The following is a 27,490-nucleotide window of genomic DNA, read 5'->3' as shown; positions in this document are numbered from 1 at the left end:
AGATTCCCGAGATAATCGGGCGCGGATCGCTTTTTTCTTTCTACGCAACGCGACGTTGTGCGTTTCGTTTCGCGGCGAAAGCCGCGAAAGTCACGAATATCTCGCGTTTCCACGTTATTTCTCTGCGAACGCGTCGGCGTTATTACGTCGGGACGCCTTCGAGGATTCTGTCGGCGTTGCGAAACTGACATGACATTTGCATCTTAATAAGGCGCGCGCACCATAAGGTGCATTTCAAAACCGCGCGCGCCGACGGAAAATAATGCTCACGACTACGGGACATTTATACTCGACGACGACGCCGCGCGCGTGCATCGCAGCTTTTTACTCGGATATTTCTCTCTTTCTCTCGTCTGGTCGTACGCCAAATTAGTTATAATTAAATTCGCGTAATGTCGAAGTAAAAGATAATAGTCGGATAATGTGTTTTTTATCTTCAGTTTCAGTAAGTTAATAACAACAGTTAGTTGATGACGATTTAGTAAGAAATTAATGAAAGAATAAACGTTATGAAAAGATTGCTCTCTACATTTTATCGCATTTTTACAGCGTGTGTAAAGTAATTGATTAAATGGAGTATCTGGATTGCTCGAGATTCCTCTGCAATTGCTTTGTTTTAATTCTCAATTGACACTTGATTATTATCTCTCAGATCTAGATGCATTCTCGCATTGTTTTAATGCGTACGTTAACTTCTGGCGCATGTCAGCATAACATTATTTTGTTTTTCATTTAACGTTATTACTTTGTAGCATCTCGCGAAGGCACGAAGAACGCAGTTTACAAACTGATGATCCATTTTTTCATTTCGTTGAAACGAAGTATGCAAAATTTTATCAATGATTGTTTGAGCAACACCTTTTTAAAGTTTGCTTCTTTTCACTCATCATCAGATTAAATTTTTCGTATTTACAATTTGCAAACTGTTGTTTTTCGTGCACACCACCGTCGGTCCATGCGCTTTGCGCGAAACTCGGTCGGCCTTGCATTTTAACTTACATTGGCCACACAATTGATCCCGTCCCCGTCTCCCGCGCACGCACGGGTGTCAATAAAATCGCGTATCTGAAATTCGCGACTAGCGGCAGCTTAACGCGTCGCAGAAGGCCATTCGCGTTCGCCGTCGCGTACGTGTTCCGTTAATACCGAGATTACGAGCGGGTGCTGGGGTAGATAAACAAATTATGTTCGGCGGATAATAGTCCCCGAATCCTCTCACTGGGTATACCCGTGCACGCCGATATGAAGTCACGCGCGCGATGGATTTTTGTTTGCGTGCTATCGTGCGTTCGAGCGATCGCGCTAATTCGAGGTCGGAGTGCTTAACTATTGAATTGAATCCGATCGTATTGCCGTTCTCTCCGCATTGCGCGTCGCCCCTCCGGGGGAAGGGGGGAATATCGACCGTTTGCGATACGAGTGTCAAATATTCGCGCAATTGCTTATGGCTTTTTTATGGCGAGAACGCACTCGACTCTCGGACGCATCAACGCTTGGTGAACATCGACACTCGAGCATCGCGAGGCATCGCCTTCGAAGGCCGTCACTAGGCACGTAGATCTCTCACGCGACGTCGCGGCGATGCACGTCGGCAGATAAGCAGGTGACAATCCTCTTGCGGCGGTTTTTGAGGCGTGCCGTGCCCTCGGTGTCCCCCGTTTTCTCCCTTCCGTGTGTCTCGGTACCGCCACGGCGATAGGGCCGCATGACAAAAGGGCCGCGCGCGGGATTATTTCGCGTTTCGTTGCGTGCGTGCGTGCGTGCGCGCGCACGCATGCGCCATGGCCGTCGTGAGGAGCGGCGCATGCGTGGGCCTTAGTCGGGGCCCGACCACGGCCGTCGCCGAGTCGTGAGAAGCGCCGAAGCGTGGAGAGTCGAGCCGGCAATGGCAGTGGGGGACCAGAACGCCGACAAGAGGGGATCGGGGCGAGAGGGAACGGGGGAGGGAGCTGCTCATTTTCTGCCATTGTAAATTGATCTATTCAATGGGTCCACTATTATCCCCCCGTGCGGTCCACGCATCGTGTGCCCTATGGGGGCCACGATGTTCCAGTCTTCCGTACCCCTCTTTCGCCCTTTTGCTCGCTCCCTCTTTGCGCTCACTCGCTACCTTCGAGTTCAACCTTCGACGTCGCTGCCTGGCTGCAACGTGCCATCGGTCGTATCCCGCTGCGCTGCGTTGCGCCGCGCCTTTGTTGCGCCCTTTTTTCATCCGCCAAAAGAGGCATGCCGCTTCTTTTTTCGCGATCATCGACGGCGACCGCGTCGAAAAATTTACCCGTGCCCCGTCGCCTCGTGCGCGCCGCCTCGAAATCCGACCAGTCGGAGATGAGTGTCGCGACGTTGTGTGAAAACTTTCCTGATCCATACTTGTCAGCCATTTGAATTTAACACGTGTCGCATGAGAGGAGTCATTAATTACGCAAATTTAACTTGAAAATTAATTTCGTCACTGCTTAATACAGATTTCATGCGGTTGTCACAATTGTTATATAGACATGTACATCGGCGCGAATCTTGTAACGTGATTTATTTATGTTCAATTAATTGTCCGATGAATTTAATCATCTAGTAGCTGAGCTCTTTTCGTACGTCACTGCAAAGTATGAGTACGCGATATATCGCTGCTGTTAGTTACATACGAGACATTTTCCTGGTAGTGTAATTGCAGCTTGAACAATAAGCAAAATTGCCGAAGCGTTGAATATGTGACGTGGACGTGCGTGCACTCGTCGCGATGTCATGGCTTCGTGTAGATACTAGAAACGCATATGAAGAGTCAAGTAGGGGAATCGAGAAGGAAGACCGAGATTTATTGATACAATTAAGGTGCACCTCCAGCATTAAACTCTCACAAAATACCATTCCCACATTAATGCAATGTTTACTAACGACCGTGAGACAATCGCATAATTAATGTAATTGCTGATTCTTTCTGTCTACTATCTTCGTCTCATCCACTTTTAATTTATGAGAGTCGAACATCTGACAAAATTGCTATAAATATTATATTTACAAAATTGTTCTTGCATTAAAAGAAGCTTTGTTATTTTTATGAATACTTAGGTGCACAAAAATTAAAAAATAAAATATTACTCGCGATAAGTTAATCCAAGATGTATCAACTTTTCAAAGAATTAATGAGTTGTTGCAAGATTGCTGCACCATCGAGATGCCTTGGTTTTAACGATGATTCAAGATTAACGAAACAAAACCTACGTAAGAGACCGCATAAGGCTGCAGATACATCACGCTCGGACCGGTTTTCTGATGTCATCACGATGTCATCGGCAAATTGGGCTGTACTGATCATGGCACTATAATGGTACCATAAATTTTTCACTCGAAGCTCAGTCAAATATTAAAATTTAAGGAAGATGATATATATCCCCGAGAAAGTTTCTCTCAGGTAGACAGACTTGATACTTTTTATAAAATTTCTAGTTGAGAGAAATTGCATTACCCTCTCGATGTCTGGCATGTAATATTAACTGCTTATTTTATTCTTTAAAATCCTGATTCATATGGAACTTGAGATTGACGCTGGCATGAATATGTATGAAATGAAATTTCTTCAGAACTTTTTGATTCATCGTAAGTTTAGCTTTCACGAATCTCAAATCCATTTCGAATCCTTTTGCTCCTCGCTACTTCAGATTCTGTAGTTTCAATTGTTTCGATATCTCGTATATACGATTAATTCTGTTGTAACCAGCGGCATAATTATCGTCAGCGTCCCTGTTGAGCTGCAATTTTGCAATTATCACGTTCTAGTATAAATACCTTCTTGTTTTGATGTGTACTATCACGCGATAGCGATCATGCGGTATCACGTGTTCCGCAGGTTCTCTTCCTTTTTTTCTATCGCTCGTATCTCGTAATTTGCAATAATATTCACCATTCGTAGCTTCTGGAATTATTTATTGATTGTCCCTAGCTTGTTGTTACGTCAATTAGAAATATACTTTGAAAAGGGCATTTTTAACATTTTCAGTAGATAAGATTTTTAGTAGATAACATCTTAGAGATTGATTTCAATTAAATACTAATTTATCTTCTTTATAGGACACACTGTAGAATGATATGAGCTGTATTTTTTTTACATGTTACATAACACACACATTAATATTTAATGTTAATATAAATGTAATTCTAACTTTTACAAATTTTATGTGGTCGCATACAATAATGTATTATTATCTCGGTTAATAAGAATCAACACATTTAACATTAACTGTGCAGCCGAAACACGTACGCATGTTCTTATCACCAAATTGCAAAATATCCATTGTTTAAATTGCAAAGAACGTCGAAGAAGGTTTACATTCACACATGTCGAGGAACAATCGTTTCAGTTTTTCTCCAGGTAGGTTTATTTTTTCTATACGCCCGAAAGTTGACCATTTGCACCATTGTGTAAAGTACCTTTTCTTACACTGGAAATGGTTAGTCAACAAAAAATTAGAATGCTTCCCGTACCCTTTAATGCTAAATACGTGCGATTTTCTCGTATTGTAGTAATAACGGGAACAGTCTCGAGATATATTCAAAGACATTTGACGAGCTAGCGTGTAAAATCAACGAGCGTGACAAAAGTCAAGGCACAGTTTGCTCTGTTAGGACAGTTAAACGTTCTTTTGTATCCCTCTCTATATTTGAGAGAGAGAGAGAGAGAGAGACTATGTTTGATGCATTTGGCGGGATTCTTTTTACTGCCTCAGTGCTACCCACGTTGAATTTCCTCACATTTGGAGAAAAGGAAACTCAAATTTGGAGAAACGGAGAAAGTTTTCAAATTCCTGAAGTATAAGCATCCAGAAGTAGACGAAAAAAAAAACGGGAAAATTTTCACTCGTATCGCATTCGCACTTAGGTGCGCATCTCGGCTGTACGTATAGAATTTTCGAGCTGCTGGCTGGAGCAAAGGGTACGAAGGGTTCGAGGGGGCGGCAGCAATAGCAGAAGTAAGAGAGAGCAGCAACGGCAGCAGCCACCAAAGCAGCTGCTTCGTGTATCTCTCGGCAGGATCGGCGCACACTACGAAAGCCTTAACGCCACGTATGCAGTACGTGTGAGCTTCCCTACGTGTGTTTCTTCCCCTCCGTGTGATGCTGGTGCGTACACACGAGGTCGCCCCGAACAGACACCCCGCGCGCCGGAACGAGAGCATTCTCTAAATATTATCGCACAATATTTTTACCGCCTCCGCCGCGCTGAGTTATGCGCCCGACAGCCAGCAAATGCTGACGTTTCTATACGCATCTATCGATGTTTGTTTTCTCGTTGAACATTCACGCGCAAGCGATCGATTTCCGTCGCTTCGCCGGATGATAGCACCGTTTTACCTCCTACGGCAGATCACATCGCATTGGCGCTGCTTCAGTAAGGCCACGCGTCATTTCCTGTATCGTACGTGCAAACGGTCGGACTGCTTGTTGTAAATTATACGCGACATGTAATGCGCCGACGTTACAGAATTAAATGATGATTTTGCCAATTCTTTCAATGACGCTTTCGGCGAATGTTGTGACTGGTTTCACTTGAGGGCGCGTTGCCAAGTTTACGAGTAACGTCAGCACACGAGAGCGTATGAGCGACAGCGTCACTTCGGGAAAAACGGCGTGCAAAGAATCAAGGGTGGCGGAGCGAGGAGGATGAGAGGGAGCTGAACGGAAAATAAAACGGGCTGTTTATAATTTGTAATCTTCCCTACCTGCGTGGCGCTAGCCCCATCGTTCGGGAACTGTCGAGAAAGCGCGATGACAGGACCACGCAAGAACTAGTCCTCCCTCCTGTCTCCCCTACGAACAGTTGACAGTATTTTTGTCGCGCACGAGACGCCTTCATTATCTATACACCGAAGCAAGAGAGCCCGAGAATTCCCATTCAGAATTCCGGCTCATGAATACGCGCTCTTGCCTGGGAATTCTTGCGTGCGGACAATATTTCATTATCCGATCCCTTTCTTTCGTAGTGGAGCGACGATCCTGACTAAATCTCACGTTTCTTGACTCTTTGGATTCTTGACGCTTTAAGGGAAGTCACTCTTTCCGGTGGGATCACCTTCGGTGCTGTTAATATATTCGCTCGTCTGTAATGAATAAGAATAACGGTACTTGGACTACGAGGACTTGCAAACATTCTCGGTAAAGTCGAAATAAAACGAAAGCAATGAAGAGCGAAAAATATCTATTCGTTCTGTAATTAATTTATTCCAATATAGCCAGCGTTTCTTTTCAGTTGCGAAAATAATTGGCCCCTCGGAGAGCTAACGATATCTAATCTGACCGTTTGATCTGACTGTCGAGAGGCGTAAACTCGCCTGTCTCATCTCGATTCCACGAGATCGAGCAGCGCTGCCAACGAGATTCGTCGTGCGGTTCTTCCTTCCTCTCTTTCGTTGAGAGAAGTTCGTACGGCAATTCAGAAGTGGTTTTGTTTTCGTTCTGATCGGCACTGCGCGCGGCGCCATGAAAATGTCTGAGAATCTCGGCGCCCCCTCCGGCTCCACCATCGTTGTCTGCCCTCTCGATTTGCCGCCGGGATTCCATCGCGTTCCCCAACGCGTTTCCGTTTCTGTACGTACGAATTGAACAGTGGGGGTCCAATTAAGAGGAAGCACGCGAAGGAAATCGCTTAGAGAAAGAGGCGCGAAGGGAGTCGGGGAAGGAGGGGGGACAGAGGGATGTGGTGTGGCGCGATTTGGGTTTGGGTGTAACCGTGTATGCGATCCCTGTACATGTATGCATGTACACCGCGATACGATCGTCCGTGTAGCTTTAATACCGCAATTACGCTGGATCCAATTATTAACGCTCTTGCGTGTGTGTTCATGTGTTACAGATCAGACAAGAGAAGCCGTACTACATCGCGGATCCGGAGGTGGACTCGCTAGTAAGTATTCACCCGCTTGACGTTTATCGCGTCTCCGGATATCACTTATCCGCAGCGCGGATAATTTCGTTGGACGCTCGGGCGCACCTAATCGCTCAATTTCTCCTTGCGAGACCGCGGCTCGGCGCAAATTTGGACGCGAGAATCGCGAAATATCGCCACGGGTGGGACATGGTTAATTACGGGACCAATTAAATCGGGAAGAGGATACCTCGTGCGAGAGAGCGGAGCGCGAGACCGCGTTATCCGATCTAGCCGCGTAAGTAAATAGCGAGGAGTCTCGTGGTCGCGTCGCTCGTCTTCCCTGACGCGCGCCTAATCGCTCAATTTCATCGGGCGATCGCCCGTCGAGATATCCAAATACGGTCGGCCGACTTTCAACGACGAAGTAACGAGCCAGGAAGTAAAGCCACGACGCGCGAGTCAGCGCCAGTGCGTTGTGTGTTCCACACTTTTTTCTCCCAGGCAGCGGAATAATTAACGGAGTAACGTTATCGCCTGCGTGCGCTACCATCCGTCGTTATTCCGGCCGAAACGCGGATTCGGGCTTTCACGAGGACGGATACATTCATTATGAGATATCTGGACGTTAAAGCGCCGTGTCCCACTGACTAGAACGAATCACGCCATCCTGCATTCTTCTATTATTTTCTGTATTTTTTATATAAATAAATTTATGTAACTGAAACTGCCTAATTGCGCGAAGCCTTTTGTCCATTCTCCAGGTTCAGCAAAATTGTCCCATTTTTCATTTTTATCTGTAATTTCACTTCTGTAAATATGAAAACTTTCAATGTAAAACTCAATGTAGTGGTTTGTGGGCGATTTATTGGATAGATATGCGGTACCGGAAGGATGATGACGTAATTTTCAGACATTACTTATGACTGGGTAATTAGGTGTCCGAATAACGTGTCACAGTGTCACCAGTACTGTACGGTATTGTTTCCCTGGATGCATGGGCGATCATTTCTCTCGAAACTTCAGCGGGACGCGTCGAAAGACGCGGAGGAAGAAATATTTTAGGCGACCCTCCGCACTCTCCGATCGAGATAACGGGTGGAGTGGGCTTTTTAAATAACTCGGAGTGTGTATATCTGTTGCCGGGCGAGAACATGTACACGCGGTCGTACTGCGATAGTTAGGGCGACTTAGGACTGACCCGCCATTATGGATTCCTCGAGGAGGAATCATTGCCACTTGCGATGTACTTCGCCTTCGACGTATTGTGTTTCAAGATACCTCAAAACTTTTCTCAGAATTCTAAGTAACTTGTTTTTACAAGGGCTACGTTACAAAATTATAAAAATGTGTCATCAGAAATCTGTAGATTTATAAATTATTATTATTTTGCGTATAAAAAATTGAACGTTATTTTTGTAAAGATGTTTTCGACTTTTCGTGAATGCTTTTTATTTAAAAATCTCGAGCAGATAGCTGTTGTATTTTTAAAAATCGGCACGTTGAGTTAATGCCAAACTGCTGTTACGTTTGATTTTTTGCGCGAAAAAAGAGAGTGGTAGCGAGAAATGCATTTCGCCGACACTGTTCTCGCACCGTTGCCCACAATTTTTCGAAACGTCACATCTGTTACCTGGTTCGTCGCGACCGCATCGAGTCGCAAATATTCGCGGAAGGTGCAACTCGCGCCTCTCGTCACCGTTGTCATAGCTGTCAACTAATCCTACTTAAAACGTAGAACGGGATTAAATGCAAAGAACTGAAAAGTGGAAACAGTTTTGTTAATTTACGTAAACGATGATGCAAAATAACGAAACAGAGGCTGTCATCATGGCATTCGGTATAGAATTTGTGTAACAATCATATCAGTAAAAAATTTCTTTTTGATTTTTACCAGCAATAAACAGCTGTCTCTGAAGCGCATTTGCAAAAGATCGCCATGGGCAGGCTAGCAAATCGAGAAATGTCTCGATTAATTACTCTGTTACTATCTGATTCACTGGGGCGGACAATTTTCGAAATTGTCTATTGCCACTGTTATCATTGCTATTACTAGCGCGGTCAGCCAACTAGGCACAGTGCTAGAGAAACGGCTTCCTATGGCGGGTGCATTCGCCGGTGCACTCACCATGCGTAAGTTGCTTACCGGTTGCCACAGGAAGACCAGCGTGGCCATAGGAAGGTGGCGTGGCTTCATTACGTCCGTGGCAAATCGCAATCTACGAGCAATGAGCTTCTCTATCGTAAAGAAAAGGCACATAACGTTACGTGGTTTTTGCCTCGTCCATCGCATCTTCTGTTTCTTTCTCCCTTTCCCTCCATCCTCCTTCCTTATCTCTTCTTTTGAATCTTTGTTTTCTTCCTTTTCCTTTCTCTCCACCTTTGATCGTCTTTCCTCTATGTCTTTTTATCTGGTTCTGGGAGGAAAAGAAGTATCCTTTTTGCGCTCTTTCCGTCGATGCCAATCGAGAGTAATTTTTTGTCGATAATTTTTCAGAACGGAAAAGTCGCCGAGTGCGATTGCGTCTCGAACATACAACTTTCGACGCTGCAATTTTACTGTTATGTTTGTCGTTAGGTTGTTGTAGGTAGTCAACAGTGCGATACATCTTCCATTTAGGTTTCTTTTCCATTTTCATACGGTCGAGTGAGTTTAATTAGGAGAGAAATATTGAAAGCGAAATTAGAATAGTCACTTACGAAAATTTGATTCAATTGTACTCGATCTTGTCGCACTGACAAATTCAGACAACTGTATAGAAAGCATAAACGAATAAAAGAATCTGCTGACAATTGTGATAGAGTTATACCCAATCTTTCTCAAATTCCCAGAAAATAACAAGTATTTTTACCAGTAAATCGCAAGACATTTTCCGCCGAAGTTAAAAGGTAGGAATAAGCATGAAGATGCACCGCATAGGCGGTGAGAGCTTCTTGGTGCGTCATCGTAAAGGAAACGAGGCAAGGAAAGACGGAGCGAGACGTCGTTTTTCGCGACGGAAGGCAAAGCAGCAAAGCGAGCAACGCAAGACAACGGGCTGCAAAAGCACGCGGGAGAGTGAGCGACGAGGTGGAAAGAAGAGAAGGGTCAACCCTTCTCGTACGCGCGTTTAAATAATATTCCTATTAGCATAAGCGAGAAATGAGCCAATGAGATGCTAATTGCCGGTCTTGCGTTTGGAGAATAATTATTATTGCGAGGGCATTCGACTCCTCTGGCCGGACGTTGGTCCCTGTCCTACCTTCGTGATTTATTCGCAAAGCGGCCTAATCACGCGGATAAGAAGCAGCATTGACTTGATCATTCAGTTTTTGGATATTAATTCCGTAATCCGTTGTCTCTTGCGCCACGCGTGGCAACCCGAATGTTTGCCAGTAAAAATTTCCTTTCGCAATCCTCTTCTTGAAAGTTCACGCCAAGGACGAATTTGCTGCGATTGAGTAGATACGCATCCCGGATATCGCGGCGAAATGGCTTCCTTATCGCCAGATTAATTTCAGACTGAATCACATTGATATATCGCGCTGCAGATGTCAAAGCGTGTTCTCTCTCGACCTTTTTTTTTCTCGCAAAATTGCCCGCAGTCTAAATCATTCGTTGAAGCGCCGTTCGGCGAGCTCGATAAAATACACGACGTTTTTACATATTGCGTCAAATTTATTTTACATTTATTTGCATCCAAGATTTTTTTATTTTTGATTGCAGAAATTTTTAAAACCGCTACGCATACGTTATATGAATCCCCCATATATTTCACAGTCCGAATAGTTCTGTGATAAAAAAAAAAAGAAAAAAAAGAATCGCAGGACTTATTAATCAACTGGTCGGCTTTTGATCTCGACAGATCGATACTCGCGCCAGGAAAGAATATATTATATTTTGCTTGGCGCATAATTTTCAATAAAATTAAATCCAGTAATATGCAGTATAACGGTAACACAAATTTTTCTTTCTAAAATTTCATTTCCTTTATTATTATCTAATAGGATTACACAGACTTTGCGTAGTATTACAGTCGCATTGTGCTCGTTTATTCTAGGTCGGCCGGAGGATTAAACAAAATTATGCAGCGTACTTTGCGCTGGTACGAGACTCATGGTAACGGAAAGCCGAGAACGTGCATGACGCGAATAGTAGTGCAAAGAGTCGTGGCGAGCGAAGCCTTTCGCATCCTTCCCGTGCGTGTCGTCGCGCTTTCGGCACGCGATTAGTGCGAGTACCGCGTGTTCCCAAGACCTAGACGCTACGGCCTGTACATTATCGCTGATTATTGCAATTTTCCTGCAACCTCCGTCGTTTCGCCGCCGCAATCGCCACGGCACTACCGATACCGGAGGATCGGTCGTCATCAGCGCGACTTTCTCGCAATTTCCGCGCGACACGACTCCGGAGAACGTCGACGGGTATTTACTGATTGAATCACCGACGCTGCTGTCCATTATTTAATACCCGACTCACTCGGATCGCGCGCGTTTGAACTTCTCGGCGCTAATCTAACGACTCTCGTCCAGCGCCGACTCCGAAAGAAGCGATCGTAATCGCGTGGCTAATGTTTTACGACACGTGTGTTATACGCGCAATACCGCGTGAGACGTATAAACGCGCGGCGTTTTGGCCGCGCAGTGGTGTAATCAGTTGCGAGCGTACTCCGCGGGTATCATGCGTACCCCGTGGAGAGACTCTCACTGGACCCCATGATATTTCCCTGAAACGCCTCCTCGCACACACTCTCTATCTCCTCTATGGCTGATGCACCAACATGGCGCTGATAAACACACCGCCGGGGACGTATCCGATTTTTCTCTTGTCTTTCTTTTCAGTTTTTCTTTTTTTACTTCGGCCCAGCAGGAATATGTTGTTCTTATCTTCGCTTCGTGTAGCCCGAGAAGTCGAGAAACAGGCGTGTCTCCCGACTGACGGACAAAAAGAGATATTTATCTGGTCCCCACGTCGGAACTCACACAGGAACGTATGCGCATACTCGCCGGGTCTCTTCCGCCCACACCAGAAACGTTTCTCACTAGCGGATATTATATCCTCAAGCGTCTTGACGCTGTTTTTTTACAGTACTGGTTTGTGAATTAGGGATAAAAGAACCCCTGACCATAGCAGCAAAGAGGCGACTGCAGGTCGATTCCCCGCAGAGACTCGTCCAACTCGAAAGGCAAATCAAAGGAAAACTCACGGCGAAATCCAGGAAGGACAAGTAAAGTGAGGACCGTGGCGAATGTCTAGAGTATATTGTAACAGAGAAATTGCCAAACGCATGAGAGACTCCTCCGGTGGTCTTTTTATACAGACTTTTCGTTTGACCATGACCATTACCGGCTCTCGCCTTGCAAGGCTTGACTGCGATCCTTCGTAATACAATTGCTCTAAAATTAGAGAGAATCATTGGGACCACTTCGTGTTTTCCTCACGTTGTTTTCCTCAAGAAACATTTCCGTGTCCGGATATCTAATATTAGCGCTGACGACAGGCATTATTCACCGCGTACAATCGCGCGGATTAAAATTCGGAGATACGGAAAATTCGGAACGGAGTGCGTGCTTCGTCAGTCGAGTCACCGAGCGGCGATTATCGGTCGCTCGAGTGCGTCAAATATTTAAGCAAGCCGCGGCACACAGCGCATCCTCGTCATCGAGTCGCGGGATTGTGCGTCGTCGTCTAATAAAATCCGATGCGTTGATGCGCGGCTACGAATTAATTAAGCGCACGGCGCGAATCGCGAACAAAATCCGCAGCGAAGACATGAGCGCCACATGTGCACGCACGTGCGTGCGCTCGCGCTCTCTTATCGACGTGGGTCATCGCGTCATATCAATATTCGAACTGATTAAATTCCGGCGCTCATACCTGTGCGTTGGGTGTCCGATAAGAGCGAACAAACATACGCGGATTCGTATCGAGCACGTGCCCCGACCAAACCGAAACGCTTTAAGCAGCTCGCCGTTACTCGCCCGTTCGCTCGCAAGAGAAGTTCGCGCGCTCGTTACGACTACCGGTCGTAAAGGCCGGAAATGTTTTATTTATACGGCGTATTCCGCGGTAGAAATTGATTTTATAATTCCCACGGCAGGCGGTAATTAGCGGCGGCGGTGCGTAACGCCGGGCAAAAACGACACATTGTGCGCCCGGCGAATATCGCCGAATGGATTTCTCGAGTACGTACATATTCTCGTTCGGCGATTATTCGGCAGGAGAGTCAGAGACACGCGGGACCGGCGAAGAACCGGCGACCTGCGTGCGGACGGGACCGATCAAGGACGCGTAAAATAATTTCCGAGCGTGCGAGGTGTTTTTAGCGTAGATGTCCCACGGCGTGCGTGCGTGCGTGCGTGCCTTCCGCGGTGCACGTTTTACTCGTGCGCGGTTCATGTCGGCCCTGTGCAAAAACGACCAGAAAGAACAAACAGACGGCGGGGAGGTGCTCCTCCTCCTCGAGCTCGTTGCGTCGCTCGTTAAGACGTTAATGTCTCCGAAAATATTCGCAAAAATGCAGGTGCACCTAAAGTCGGGCGTGCTTCGTGTCGGAGCCGTCGTATGCCTATCGTCCTTACGAGACGTGTCGTTGACGCGTAAGTTTTTAATATTGTTCACTTTCAATCGCCACAATCGATATTCCCGGTTAACGCAGCAGGAGGAAATATAATTGTATCTGCGGTAATCAGATAAAATTTATTTAATCATTTTTATCGCGCTGCGTTAAGTCGATCGAGTCGGCCCATCTTATCGCGTGCGTGCGCGCGCGCACAAGAAATTTCGTCGAATAACACAAGCGGGCAGATTTTTTGTCGGGATCCCAGAATGTTATTTACCGCGAGATGCTTTTGGCTCCGTTCGATTTTCTCGTCTCGCAACTGCAGCCGAGGCGCGGCCTCGGAGTCAGCGGCCGAGGAATCACGCGACGCGCCCTTTCTTCGTTTTTCTTCGTTTCCTCCGTTTATCCGGGCGCCCGTAGTAGTGGCTCGTTTCGTGGTTTCTTCTTTGCCACACGCGCCCTTATACATACACTGCGGGCCTTCTTTCTATACGGGATCTTTGGGTTGGGTTATATTACGCGACGGACTAGGTCCCCCTCTCGCCGTCTCTCTTTCCTTCTCGCTGCTTGTCTCTCTTTCTCTCTTTGGAGCCCCGTGACTTTGCGCCGAGTTGCCGGGACTATAAATCTCCGGCTATTAAGACGGTAGTCCCGCCGTTTTGATGGCCCGTGCCAGGACGCACTATCATCTTAATACTGCGTTACGTGCACGTGCGGGATATCAGGAGTTCTTGCGCTCTACTTAAACGTCCTTCGGAGTCGTCCTGATTGGCTATCAGTGTTACTGCATTAATACATTGAAAGCAAACGCAGCCTCCTCGATCGACTCGCTGACGGTTGTCACGTGGATAATGTTTCATATTTGCTCACAATCAGTTAATTTCGTGTACCTTAAAACGTCATCAAGTTTCGCGATATGTATGTGTGATTATGGTTAAACTGGTCTCGAACTTTGCACATTGCCGAAGATGTTGAGACATATTCTACGAATTTATCCCGTTTCTTAAATCCTTTTTCATATTTTTATATTTTTTATCTGCTTAGAAGATCTTGGTGTAGCCATTTTTATGAATTCAGATTTCTCTCTCTCTCTCTCTCTCTGCGAGGTTGCGACTCGTTCAATCGCTTTATTAACATAATTATACGCTTACTTGACGCGATATTGGCAATACCGATAATCGGGAGAGCAACGCGCGGCCAACTACCAGAATACAAGTAGAAGCGTGTTTGCCGTTGACAAGTATCACACGATTTAACAATGTTTAAATATTGTCGCTTCGAGTGTCTTCGCGCGTTCCAAGCGCGCGGCCGGGTCGTAGATAAACCGTCCCTTGCTTGCACAGCGCTCTCGACTACCGTGCACCGTGGGTTGTTCACCTTCTTCTTCGTGTACACACCGAATGGGAAGAAAGTATCTCCCGCGAGTCGAAATATGGATTTCCATAACTCTCGAGTGGCGTAACGTTTGCCACGTCTACTCTCCTCCTTTTTCCACGCAGCTAAATCGCGGACGATCGACTCATTCGTGTGCCTAGACTCACGTGTTTATAAATCTCTCATGTTATACGAATAAGAAGTTCACATTATTTTTTAATCGATGAAAAAACTCCAAACATCGTCCAGACAAATCGCGGATGAGCAAGCTGCGCCAATTGCCGCGGATATTACGAGCATAATCGTGTTACGCCGGCTTGATTGAAAATTAATTGCCGGAGGTCGACGGGCGACACCGTCAACGATAATGCTCGTTGATACGATTTTTTTGTTCCCTGTAGGTTTAACATCGAGCGCGAAGCGATAATGAAATGATCTGGACGTCGCGAGTGCACTAATCTGTCTGCGAGTTATAACCAGCGCGAAACTCTGGTTTGACGACTCGAAGAGAGAGAGAGAGAGAGAGAGAGAGAGAGAGAGAGTCAGCCGGCTAATCTATGGAAGAGAACATTCGCCTCGTAAATCACTGGACATCGATAAGAGTCGTCGCGGCGCTCGCGCGATGTCCCTCGTTAATAATTGATACAATTAACGGCCATTCATTAGAGCCGCCACTCGCGACTCTATATGAGCTCAGAGAATGCGGCACTTTCGCATCCGCGTGACGCAATTTATACTCGGACCGATCCGTCTTCGCGCCTATCGCGTTACGACGATTATCAATCGACTTTTTGCTCGTCGCGGATTTTTTGCTCGTTACCTGGAGAACTGATAACTCACGTCGACGCGATGCGTTATTACACGTGGTTCGAGTTTATTCCGCATAGGTCTTACTCCGCGCGCCTGCACTCGATTAAAAACCAAATCGATTCATTGCGATTATCTCGGCGGATCGTGAGTCGCGATCTCGTGCCGTTTATTCGCTCGGCGTGATACTCGTGCGGCGTATTACCGCGGAACACGGTAATCTCGTGAGGACCGACGCGGTTTTATTAACAGCTTTTACGCTCCTTTTTAAGATTATTAGAGCTATCCGAGATTGCTCGTTATTTTAAAGAAGCGACGTGTAGAGACGTGGTAATGCGCGATTACACTCTTCTAGCTCGCTGAAAATAATCTTTATCGCATGGAATTATATCGCGCGGTCCGTCCCCAGATTCGTTGCATCATTCGCCTCCTTATTTTTTCTGCACTCGCTTTTTTACTCTCCATCGCATTTTATTTTTTCTGTTTTTCCGCAAACGCTATTCTACTGGTAAGGAGAGCACGCGTACGAGACGGGCAGGTTGCAGGAGGCGCGAGAGAGCTCGTTAATTAATTAGGTATCTCGATTTGATAACGACGTCTCGCCGACGCGGCCGTGCAGTGTGACTGCGCTTGTACACGTGCAATCAGGCAAATGCGCAAAACCGGCCGTCGTGCACAGCCGACCGACCATTCACTCCTGCTTCTCTCCTTTCCCTCTCTATCCAGTGATCTCTTCACCTTTTTGGTAGTCTCACTTTCGCTCGCTGGACGCTATCTCTCGTTCTTTTTTCCAGCGCGCTCCGCGCGTACGCGGATTAATTAATATGAGCTGTATACGAGCCCATCTGCCCGGCACAAGGTCCACCTATGCGGGTACCGACCTGGCCGCGCGGTATAACGATCCCATCAAGGCCGAATCACGACTTCACCATACTTCGCTGGAAGTGTTGAAAACAGCCGGTGTATTACGCGCGAAGATTTATGCGGCATCGCCGAGATCGAATTTAATTTCCTCAGAAATCGCCGCAATCAATTATAAGATGCTAATCGCGACGCTTTAACGAACCGCATCGCGGAACGTATTGACCTGCCGGGTGAATTTTTTATTTATTATTCCGTTAACCTTGATACCCATTTTAATCAGAGAATTTACATTTATATTAATAACGACACTTGTGCGTATGCACTCGGATTACAAAAGAACGTCGACAACGCGCTGTATGGCCGCGTGCGACGAAATCGATTGTTGCAAAAGTGGGACAGTGGTACATGCCTGCATTTACGTCACCGACAGCGCCCAATTAATTTCGTCAATATAAAGATTCGCAAAATTTAATTGGAAACAAGTGCACAAGCGTTATTATCCGCGAGAAGTAAACGCGTGGTGCTGGATGATTCCTTCATCGGTGTTCCATTTTCTTATGCTGCAACGGTCCAGTATCAATGCAATCTTTTCCAAATTAATAATTCCGCCCAAGGATAAACGATATATTTCTGAAATTATTTCATCGATTCAAATCGACTCGTATGCTTTTAGATAACGATTATGAATAATTTTTAGCTCGTTATTAATAAGGTTCTCTGAATTCCCTATTTGTTCCGAGCCAACCCTCGGGGTGGTCCCCCGAGTATGCATCCGCAAGATACCCTCGGCAGACGTGTAGGGTGCAGCATCCGCGAGGCGCGAAGTCCCGACGCAGCGCTCGTACGTGCGCATCGCGTATCTCGCGCATACATCACGCGTTCGCCGGTGCAGCATGCATCGCGCGTCACGGTGCAGTGGCGCTCGAGTGGAAGGAAGGCGGAGGAAGAGGAGGAGGGCGAAGGGAAGGAGCGCACACGATGACGATGGACGAAAGAGAGCGAAAGGGGGATGCTCAAAGTGGGGGCCCCATCGTCGCCGGGCGTTGCTTCCGACTGCGTCGTCCCTGTCGGCTTATAAATAACACCATCTCCCCATTTCTTCGTGCGTTTCTCAGTTTTTCTTGTGTGCCTCCGCTTCCTCCTCCTCCGGCTCGGGTCCCCCGTTTCCCCCGCTCGAGATACTCGACCGCTCGCAAGCCTAATTAATAACACGTGATGAGCGATCGTGGCAAAACCTCCCGAGCCGAAAGATTGCGAGCGGAGCAAGGGAGCCGGCGAGGAAATACGAGAGAGCGTGAGTGAGTGACGGAAGACGTGGCCCGGGCTAGACATCACGAAGAGCCTCATTCACGATACAGCTGGGAACGTAGACAAACGCGTTGTTGTTGCGCCCGGGTGTAACAAAGAGATAACTCGAGCATTGTTAAGTTTTTTATTGTTCCTTAAATTATTGTAGGAATCCTGAGAGAATTGTGTCACAACTGGAGCGCTTTTGTTAGCGCAATTGAACGGGTTCAGCAATTTTATATCTTAATAATAAACTCACTTGTCACTTCCGACGAGTGACAATTTCCTTTGCCCTTTCAATTTCTCCAATCTTGCGCATCAAAGGGACATTTGCTTACGACGCTGATCCCGCAAGATCGACTTGACGCCGAGAAACGCGCTGCATCGTGGTAACTACGTCGTTATTGGTCGGGGGAGCAACAAAACCGTCGGATATAGAGAAGACATTGTGTGTAATGTCGGAGGCGAGGAGGAGAGACGAGAAACACGTCGTGGCGAATCGTCTCCTCGCACCATCTCGCGAAGGAGCACCCGGGTGTTCTGTGTTGTGTGTTCGTTACTGGACCGATACCATCTTCGCTTTTTCTCTCTCGCCCTTCTCTCTTTCTGTGCCCCGTCGCGTTCTTGTTCCTCTTCTTATCGCGGCTCGCCCTTCCCCCTTCTTCGCTGTCCGCTCGCCGACGAGGAGGGGCCCTGAAGTGTCGAAGACCCGATGCGTACTTCTTCGACGCCGACGCTGCGGCGTCCGGTGTACAATGCGGACGATTGTTCCGTTCTACTGGCAACTTCTTGATTCTTTGCTGTCGTCGGCAAGTTCGATACGAAGCGAACCAAGCCGACTTCCGAGTACGGCGATGACACCTTCGTCATACGCGTACGGTAACATGCGCACTCCGCTTTTGATATCGGTGTTTCTCCGTGAACGTTGCTTCGCCCGCGGTACCATTCGGGATGTCGATATCTGGGAAAGGTAGTAAAGGATAAATTTTTCGATGGACACACGTGTCCCATAATGTTGGCGTTTTATTTGGCTCGGTACATAAATGCGCTTCCATCTACCGCATACGAGCACCGAAATGCACTCCACCGAGGTGATATCTCGTTCGCTTGTCGCTCGTGCTGACGGTGGTTACAAGCCTGGCGTTATACCTGCCTCGCTCGGAGCGTATCCTTCCGCGGCGAAAGGACGACGAGGCGGAGATTGTGGGCAGTCCTCGAAGGAGTCCACTATCTCAAGGAGCACTCATCGCGACCGCTTCGTTATCGGCCGCGCGGAATCATAATGGACCATAATTGCATAAATATAACGTTAATTAACAATTAAGATTGCCGCTTTGCCTAATTGAATCGCCGCTTCTGCTGTCCCCGAGGGGGGAAACGACATCGGCGCAACGTACGACCTCCTCTTCGCGGAGATTGCGTCGGGGGGTCTCGGGTGGCCTTAAACGTTAATGGCGTATCGGAAAATTATACCGATGGTCCTTCCGAGGACGCGCCTTCGATACCGCGGACGCGTCTCCAAGAGAAAAAAAAACAGAACGACCATTACCTCTCGACGACGGGCACGGTTAGGCACGCTTATCGAACTGTTCTGACATTTTTCTAAGTGTCGCACGAAAACGTCACAGTAAACTTCTCCGCGATTCTCCGTTCTCTCCTCGAAAACTCGAGGCTGCAGAGTCCCGATCGACGAACGAAAGAACGAGCGAACGTCCTGCTCACGCCCCCTTCGTGGTCATTCACCCTCGGTATCGAGTAGATGGGTACCGCGCGAATTCCACGCGATCGAATCCAGATACGCAATTAGCGGAACGCAGATGCAATAATAATGAATCGCCGCTGCGTCGCTGCGTCGCTGCGACGCTGATATTTACCGGAACAGATAAACGAAAGCGTGCGCGCAAATGTGTGTGCAAATAAAAAGGCCGAATCCGCGCCGGAGAGCCGTGACCGTCTATCTGTTGCCGAGCTGCCGTTGACGATGCAGCAGCGCGTGGTTAAATCATGTCTGCTTCATGTTCCTTCTACCCTGCCCGCCTCCCCGGCTCCTTCAGCCCTCGCCTCGCCGCCTCTTCCCCCTGGTCCGAACCAGCTTCTACCATCCGATGCCTTTTTTCTGCCTCCGAGTCCGTCGAATGCATTTTATTCAATTCTTTTTTCTCGTTTCAGATGGTTCAGGCGATCCAGGTCCTCCGGTTTCACCTCCTCGAGCTTGAAAAGGTGAGTATTTTTCACGTTCTTTACGACACTTCTCGTAGCGTTATTACCGATATCCAACCGATTGCACGGAACACATGCGTGATGCTGAAGCAACTACTACACTTTGCTACACAAATGTTTTTATTTTTACACGTACAAAATGCGTCCTTTATCCCAGGATTACTACCTGTAATAGTATCTTAATGTATCCGGAAATCCATTTTATCTTTGCCCGAAATCAGCGATAGGGCCATATCCACCATCTACCACCTATGCTCTCGTTACTTTCATCCGCCTGAGAAGTTGGCGTGAAAATCGCGGGCCGCAAGAAACGGTTTTCTACTCGAGACCGGTGTATGGCCGACTGGAAATTCCCGCGATCGGCCTCATTGTAAGAGATTACCGCGCCCGCCTGCCGATAAGTCTTTGCCTTTAACACCTGAAAAACGACTCTTATGACTGCACCGGGCAATTTTCCGTAATTGCAGTGAAAGCTCGGCGCCGCTCGACATCTACGGCGTATTCGTCGGGAGACTACGACTCTAACGTAAGTGGAGTCATTTTGCTGTCCAGCCGCTGTGGACGGCGACGGACGCGTTACCTCGTTCGCAGTTGTTTGCTGCGGTACGCCGGTCTCGTTCCTCGTTTTTTCTCGCCCCGTCTCCCTGCCCCCCGGTTCTTCCAATCGCCGGAGCGAAATGACAATGCGCGGACGATGCTCCACCGTCGGCCCCGCCGACGAGCAGACACAGCGCGCGGTGAAAGTGAGACATCTGTCGAGGGAAATTCCGAAATGGGCTTTTCATCAACCGCGCGAACAAGCGAGAGCCGAGCCGGGCAGCTCTCGTTTTGTCGCGGAATCTTTCGTTCCGTTGCCACCATATTTTACGAGGTTCTCGGAAACACGCGACTTTTTCCTCGCGTTGCAACGCCGACGAGAGAGAAAGGATAATAGTCTTTCCCTTCTTTCTCTCTTTTTTAGCGTAACATGCAGGGATTTTTCGATAGGCTCTCTCCGTCTTGTTCTCTTTTTCTCCCCCTCTCTCTCTCCTGCGCCCGTGGGACACGAAGGCGGGTCTGGTTTACCCAGGCGCTTTTTGCAGCGATATTTTATCATACAAAATAGCGGACATCCATCGCATTTCCATCGAAATGGCAGCTGACGTGGCGGCAGCCATTGGCCGCCGCGCGGCTCTCGAGACCTCTTCGCGGTCCCTCGCTACCCCATGCCGGTCCCGCCGGTTGCCCGGTTCGATCGTGCGCAATTTTATAGCAATTTTCCTGATTCGCGGCGATTACATTTTTATAATGGCGCACCACCCGCGGCGGATTCGACTATCGCCCGTGTCGCAATGGCGCATCCTCGGCGCGCTGAAACCGTGTCCGCGACGGAAAACTGGCCCGTGTTACCATCTTGGCACCGTGGCATAATTGAAAGACGAATCTGTGAAATAGAATCGGACAGAATATAAATTTTCATGCAATTCCACACGGTTATGTCCGGAGTGGCACGTCCCGGACTGGACGAGGAGCGGCATTAAGCCAGCGAATAAATCACCGAAACGCGGGCTTTGCCTTCGCCATCGAGGCTTATCTGCATCGAGGCAAATGAATTTACTAATTGGAGCTCGCTCGAAATTACAGCGACGCTTCATTTGATCGCGATAATGCTTATTACTCGTTACTCGTGCCTGCACATTTGTCCTCGTTAATGGAGGCACACGATTAAAGAAATTAGCGGACGCGCGCTGCGAGAGATAACGCGATTGTCGTGCATTTTTCGCGCCTTGGAAACGATGCCGCGAAGATACACGGATTCTCGGTTACTGGCGCAAGCGAGTAAAGCGAGCTTCGTCACGAGTGTGTCGAATCCTCGCGTAGTCGCGACTTGGCACGCCATCGACGGTAACGGAGATTGAAACGTTTCTGGTCCCCGGGGCCTCTTCTAGATGAGACGAGACGAGACGCGAGCGAGCGGAGCGGAATGCAGCGTGCGCGCGCGATGAAGAAGATTCCATAAATATCTGTGCTCGAAAGTGGAGGAGAGAAGGAGCGAGACGGCAAGCGAACAGCGAGATAAGGAGAGAAAGAGAGAGAAAGCAGCGTAGAAGATGGAAGAGGGGGGACCAATGGAGGGAGGCTCATGGTAGCCCGCGGTGTTGCGCCTCGTGCATTTAACATTTTCGAACCAATCGCGTATTAGCATAATTACGTTTTGCCGGGGCCCGGTGCGCGGAAGGAAGGTTCAGTCAGGCCCTCTTCTCTCTCTCTCTCTCTCTCTCTCTCTCTCTCTCTCTCTTTCTCTTTCCTTCTCTCCTGGCATCGCGGTATTTTCTGGCGGCGCGGCCGTCTCTCTTCCACCTTTCGCCTTCCTACTCTCGCTGCTCTCTTCTCCACCATCGTCTCGCAGGACTCCAGGCAGCCGCCTCGCGTACACCGGTTAGAGAGCGGTAAATTTCTTATGGGATATTATGGCGTACAGAGTGCATGCCAACGGGATTCGTACTGGTACAACACGCGGGCGACCTCCCCCTGCCCGCAGACGCGCCGCGCGAAACTGGTTCTAAACCTATGCCAGCGCACGTTGCTCTCCCCTGCTGGAATATCCTCGTGTTCCTGCGCGCACACGTACGCGCTTTCGGATGGCTCTTGGTGATCCACCTCGGCGAGCTCATCGACGTTCGCCACGAGAATTACGTCTTAATTGGCTTCTCGCGATACTTTCGTCAGCGGATTAGATTGGCTTCTAGATTTAGCTCCAATGATGTCGATGGAACGCCGCGAGTTTATTCGCTCTGTGGCTCCTGTTATGGTTGTTTTATTGTCAAAGACGTGATATGATCTGACTGAGAAAAACAGTTTTTGATGGGTTTGTGTCGTCTCCATCGGCTCGTCAGAAAGGGAAGTGAGAGCGTTCGCGACGCACACCCGGTATACAGATATCCTGTGCGTGCCGTAAGGGTGGTCAGGTTGCGAATCGGGCCGCGGGAGAGGGAGACCGAGACAGACACCCCGAAACCTTCATTACCTTCGGCTTCAAAGGAGCCCATTGTGCCGTAAATGGGGTTCCCCGCGTTCCTTCTTTTCTCTCTCGCTCGTATGTGCCTTGGATCCGCTCTATTCTTCGGCGTTTGCCTTTCCGAGAGCCCGCGAAGACGCAGCAGGCGGAAGGGGCGGATGCAGGATGGGGTAGTGGGAGACGTTTTACCCGTTCTTTTCCTTCGTTTCCTTCGTTTACGTAAATTTTCGAGCAATTTCGAGGCCGAATGAAAGGAGGAATACGACGAGCTCGTATAAAGTCGCATCGCGCGAATACTCTCTTTCCATCCGTGACAACAGCGGCGGCTGAGAAAAGGGGAGAATCGCTTAAATGGCCTCTTTGAATTGGAAACTGGTTTCGGAAGTCTCGGTCTTCGTCTTTGAAACTGTCTGTATACGTGCGGAAAGTAATCGGACGGTGTTACAGATAAGCAGTTCTTTTTTATGAGAAAGAAGTTAAGTTTGACAAATTTCTGTACAAGCTACCACGAAATCGCTCGCAGTTTACGAGCACTTGAAACGACTGGATGTATTAATGTGTCTCATTCTCGATATTGTTTAAATTTGAATAACATGAAATGCAGTTGCCGCAGTAATTTTGTCGTCGATCTAGATTCTGACCCAGATATAAAGCTGTGATCTCTGGTTGTATGTTTGGCGTGAGATGGTCTCGAGGACAAATATAGTGAACGGAATTCGGCGAAGCAATCCGGCGATTTCTCCTTACGCATTAAGTCAACCGTGTGTAAAATGGTATCCTTATGAACGCGTTCGGACTGTTAAATTGCCCATAAAATGGGAACAATCTCAAGTCACAACACATTGTCAAACGAATCTTTTATCTCGTTTCGCGATTTTTCATCTCACTAACTCCGCGTACTCCGAAGAGAAATATGTATTTCTTCCGCAAGTAATAATGCTCGATAAGATTCTTGACTGATGTAATTCTCCTAGAACAATCGCGTGCAGACGCGACGAATGCTTTAATCATTGATAACGCAAGAAGCAAAAGCTAACCGGAAGATGAAGTCTCTCATCGATTTCGCATCGCTTTCGTTTCCGTTTTCGTTCGAGCATATCTACGGAAATCGCATTACCACGGCCGTTTAAAGCTTCGATCGTCCTCACTGAAAGTTTAATTCGATCGATGCAAACCCTCGATTTGAGATTGAATCGTAATTTAACTTGCGCTGAAACTTTAAGCAGCCATATTCAGGATCCCGGGGACTATTTTCGTACGTCGTCCAATTACGGACGTGGGGCGGTTCGTAGCCCGAAATTTGTTTCGCTCGCCTTCGTTCGCCAGATAACGGACCACTTTGTCGTATCTCGCGCGCCACGAGATATCCTCGGACGACATTCTCTCCCCGAAAGGATCGGACCTAACCACGTTGTCCTTTTGCTCCTTCGATGACCGCCAAAAGCGATCTCGGAAAAGGGAGACACGAGCGATCGAGCGTCCCATCGTATCGCCCCCGGGACGGCCTCCCTGTATCCTGTATCAGTCTCCCTCCGAGATCATCGTCCACGGTGTAGGATGACGCGATTCAATGGTAGGATAGATTGCAAAAACTCGCGTGCTCCGAGGCGATCGTATCATGTTCTATATCGTAGTTGGAGTATCCATCAGCCATTGATCCTGCCGGAAAATGTCGTTTCCGATGTTCGAGATGTAGACAAGTCTTACTTTATATTTGAATTAACACTGAGATTTCGTCAGGAATTTTCCAATTTAATACTAATTTTATATATATATATATATATATATATATATATATACACACAGCAAGGTAAATCTACCGATTAGCGAACCCACCTCCTATCACCTTGTCCTTGACATATATTATAGAGGTCACCCTCCTGAGTAACATTGTGCAAGTTTTAACCGTCGGTCGTTGTTTACTAAAAAGTTATTGACAAAAGAAGTTTAATGATTTTGCACGAATTTTCAGCTGTCTACGCGAACCAAGAACATAATATTGACATATATTACAAAGGTCACCTTCCCGAATAACCCGCACTAGGTTTTAGTCGTCGATCGTTGTTTATGAATAAGTTATTAACAAAAGAAATTTTGCAAATATAGTAGTTATTTTTAATATTGAAAGATATAAAAGACGAATATGTATATGAACGAAGGAAGGAAAGTCATTTAAAGCAGTGAATCGTTAATATATAGAATAGCTTCTTTTAATATAAGTACAAAGTATTCTTCACTTTAACCAAAAGCATAAACAGTTAAATACAAAGTATTCTCTGCTTTAACCTAACCTAAACTAACCTAACCTAACCTGGTTAGGTTATATTTTCCGAAACTGGAGCCTCGGACAGCTCGTTTTTAGCCCGCTTCGCGGGAGGGCGGGGGGCGGGGGGCTTCGCCCCCCCCCCCCGCCGGAATCCGTGCCGTGTATGGGTACCTGGTGGTGATCAAAATATGTACGGTAAAATCTGTTACACTGGTTCTGGCGGGGGGCGAGGGGCGAAGTCCCTGCCCCCCGCCCTCTCGCGAAGCGGGCTGAAACCGAGCGTATGTGTCCGGGGTTCCAGTTTCGGAAAATATAACCTTTTGCTTGTTGTGGATGGCTGAAAATTCGTGCAAAATCTTTAAACTTCTTTTGTTAATAACTTTTTAGTACACAACGACCGACGGCTAAAACCTTTTGAAGGTCACTCAGGAGAGTGACCTCTATAATATATGTCAAGGACGAGGTGATAGGAGGTGGGTTCGCTAATCGGTAGATTTACCTACAGCAATATTAATAAATTAATATTACTCTATTCGTCAGTCGTATTTTCAAAAAACACGATTAAAATGTGTTTCTAAAGTGAAGAGTCTTATTGGTGAATCGCGACGAAGGGTCGATTTGACGCGTTAGATGAGGGGGGAGAGAACGGAGGCTCTTTATTTCTTTTTTTTTCACTGAGCATTGTCGCTCGGTTCGACTCGACTCCCGGCGGATCAAATTCGAACCAGTCCGGCATTATAGCCGTTGTCCTTCGCGCAGTCCTTCGTCTCCTCCCACCCGCCCTTAGGTCCCCGCGTTAAAGAGAGAGTCTAGTCATCCCGGGGAAGGCATTGTGTTACCGCGTCGCGGTGGTACGCTGGGGCAAATAGCGCAGGAAAAAAGCTCCGATGCTCTGATGGAAGAAGCGGCTCGAGGTTGCATTATCGGTGCCGATGAGAGAACCCCTTATTTTTGAAGGGAGGTAAACGAGCACGGCGGAGGTTGGCCGATCAGCGCAAAATATATCGTCCTTTGTGCAGTGACTTTGCATAAAAGATATAACGATCTTATTGATCACATCTAATAACATCGTCATTGAATCAGATCTTTCGTAAAGCATACAAAAACGATAATCTTGCAATCTTATGCAATATGCAAAACATTCAATTAGATAGCGGTTTTACTCACTGTGTCAATTATCAGGAATACTAGATGCATCTCGATTTACATTTATCGTCCAGCGAGAAATGTAAATCGGCTGTACACGACCGTCTACCTTACCCGCTTGGAGCGATCGAGATCGTCCATCGTCAGGCGATCCTGATCGGTCGAGGGAAATTCGATCGCGAGTCTCCTTGCATGCGTTGAACGCGCGATGAACACGCGCATTGTCCCTAACGCTGGTGTTTCCGACGCACGCCATTATTGGAGGACGTTGCCTACGGCGAAGATGGCCGTCTTCTCTATTATATATAAATGCCTAATAAGAGTGTTACAAGCGAGGGTTAGGCCGACAGAGATGCGCAAGGTAATGCGCGCAAGGTAGCCCCGGGAACGAAAGACGATGGGAGGAAGAGAGGGTGTACGTTTGCGAGAGCCGTACGTGGCTTCATAATGTATACCTCGGCTCGCCGACGATTTACATATAACAAGATAACGATTTTTATTTGCTTTTGCTTATATAATACGTTTATTCTAAACGGAATCAAGGAGGCGAATCAGGCAGGAGGATAGAACCGAGGAACGAAGGCAGGGCGAGGGCTGGAGGATGAATCGGAAGGGGGACGGAGGAGGACCGGCTATCCTATAGGCCTGTCAGACCTCATTTGCATACATAACATTCTGGTCGACTGGACACCGGTCAGACCTCCTCTCCATCTCCCTTTCTCTCGTGCTCTTTCTTCCATCCGTCCGTTGCATCGGTTTCTCTTCAGCTACCAGACCGCTTCCACGGCCTCGAGATGCGCGCACCAGCCTCCTCCTCCTCCTCCTCCTCCATCTTCGTGTATCGATACGCCGCGTTCGAACTCGCTGTTGATCGTTTCTCTCCTTTTCTTTCTCTCCGTACCCCCTCGCATCATGGTGAAACCGTGCGTCGGTTGGATCCATTCGACGGAATCCGTCTATTAATCATTTCCGGCGGCGCGGTTAATCAGTCGCCTCCTCCCGTTGGGGAAAAAAGAAATACCTTTGGGAAAACGGTATTTCTTCGTTCTCCAACCGAGCACGATCTAATTGGTTCTCAAGTCCTGTGCTCGTATGACTAACGAATGCTCTATCTTGCTCCCTCCTGTTCCA

At 47.6% G+C, this 27,490-nt stretch overlaps 1 protein-coding gene and 1 pseudogene across 3 annotated transcripts in view; one reads left to right on the top strand and one right to left on the bottom strand.

Moving 5' to 3' along the window:
• Window positions 1-27,490, top strand: part of LOC105283299 (homeobox protein homothorax) — a 429,006-nt gene that overhangs the window by 21,127 nt on the left and 380,389 nt on the right. For all 3 annotated transcript variants that reach the window (XM_026975099.1, XM_026975100.1, XM_026975098.1), the window contains exons 4-5: window positions 6,844-6,894; window positions 19,899-19,949. In XM_026975099.1, coding sequence (XP_026830900.1) covers window positions 6,844-6,894; window positions 19,899-19,949 — 102 coding nt within the window. The remainder of the gene's footprint in view (window positions 1-6,843; window positions 6,895-19,898; window positions 19,950-27,490) is intronic.
• Window positions 16,292-27,485, bottom strand: LOC113563442 (annotated as a pseudogene).

Source organism: Ooceraea biroi, chromosome 14 (assembly GCF_003672135.1).
Source record: "Ooceraea biroi isolate clonal line C1 chromosome 14, Obir_v5.4, whole genome shotgun sequence".
NCBI classification, from domain to species: domain Eukaryota; kingdom Metazoa; phylum Arthropoda; class Insecta; order Hymenoptera; family Formicidae; genus Ooceraea; species Ooceraea biroi.
This window is presented reverse-complemented; position numbering and strand designations above follow the sequence as displayed.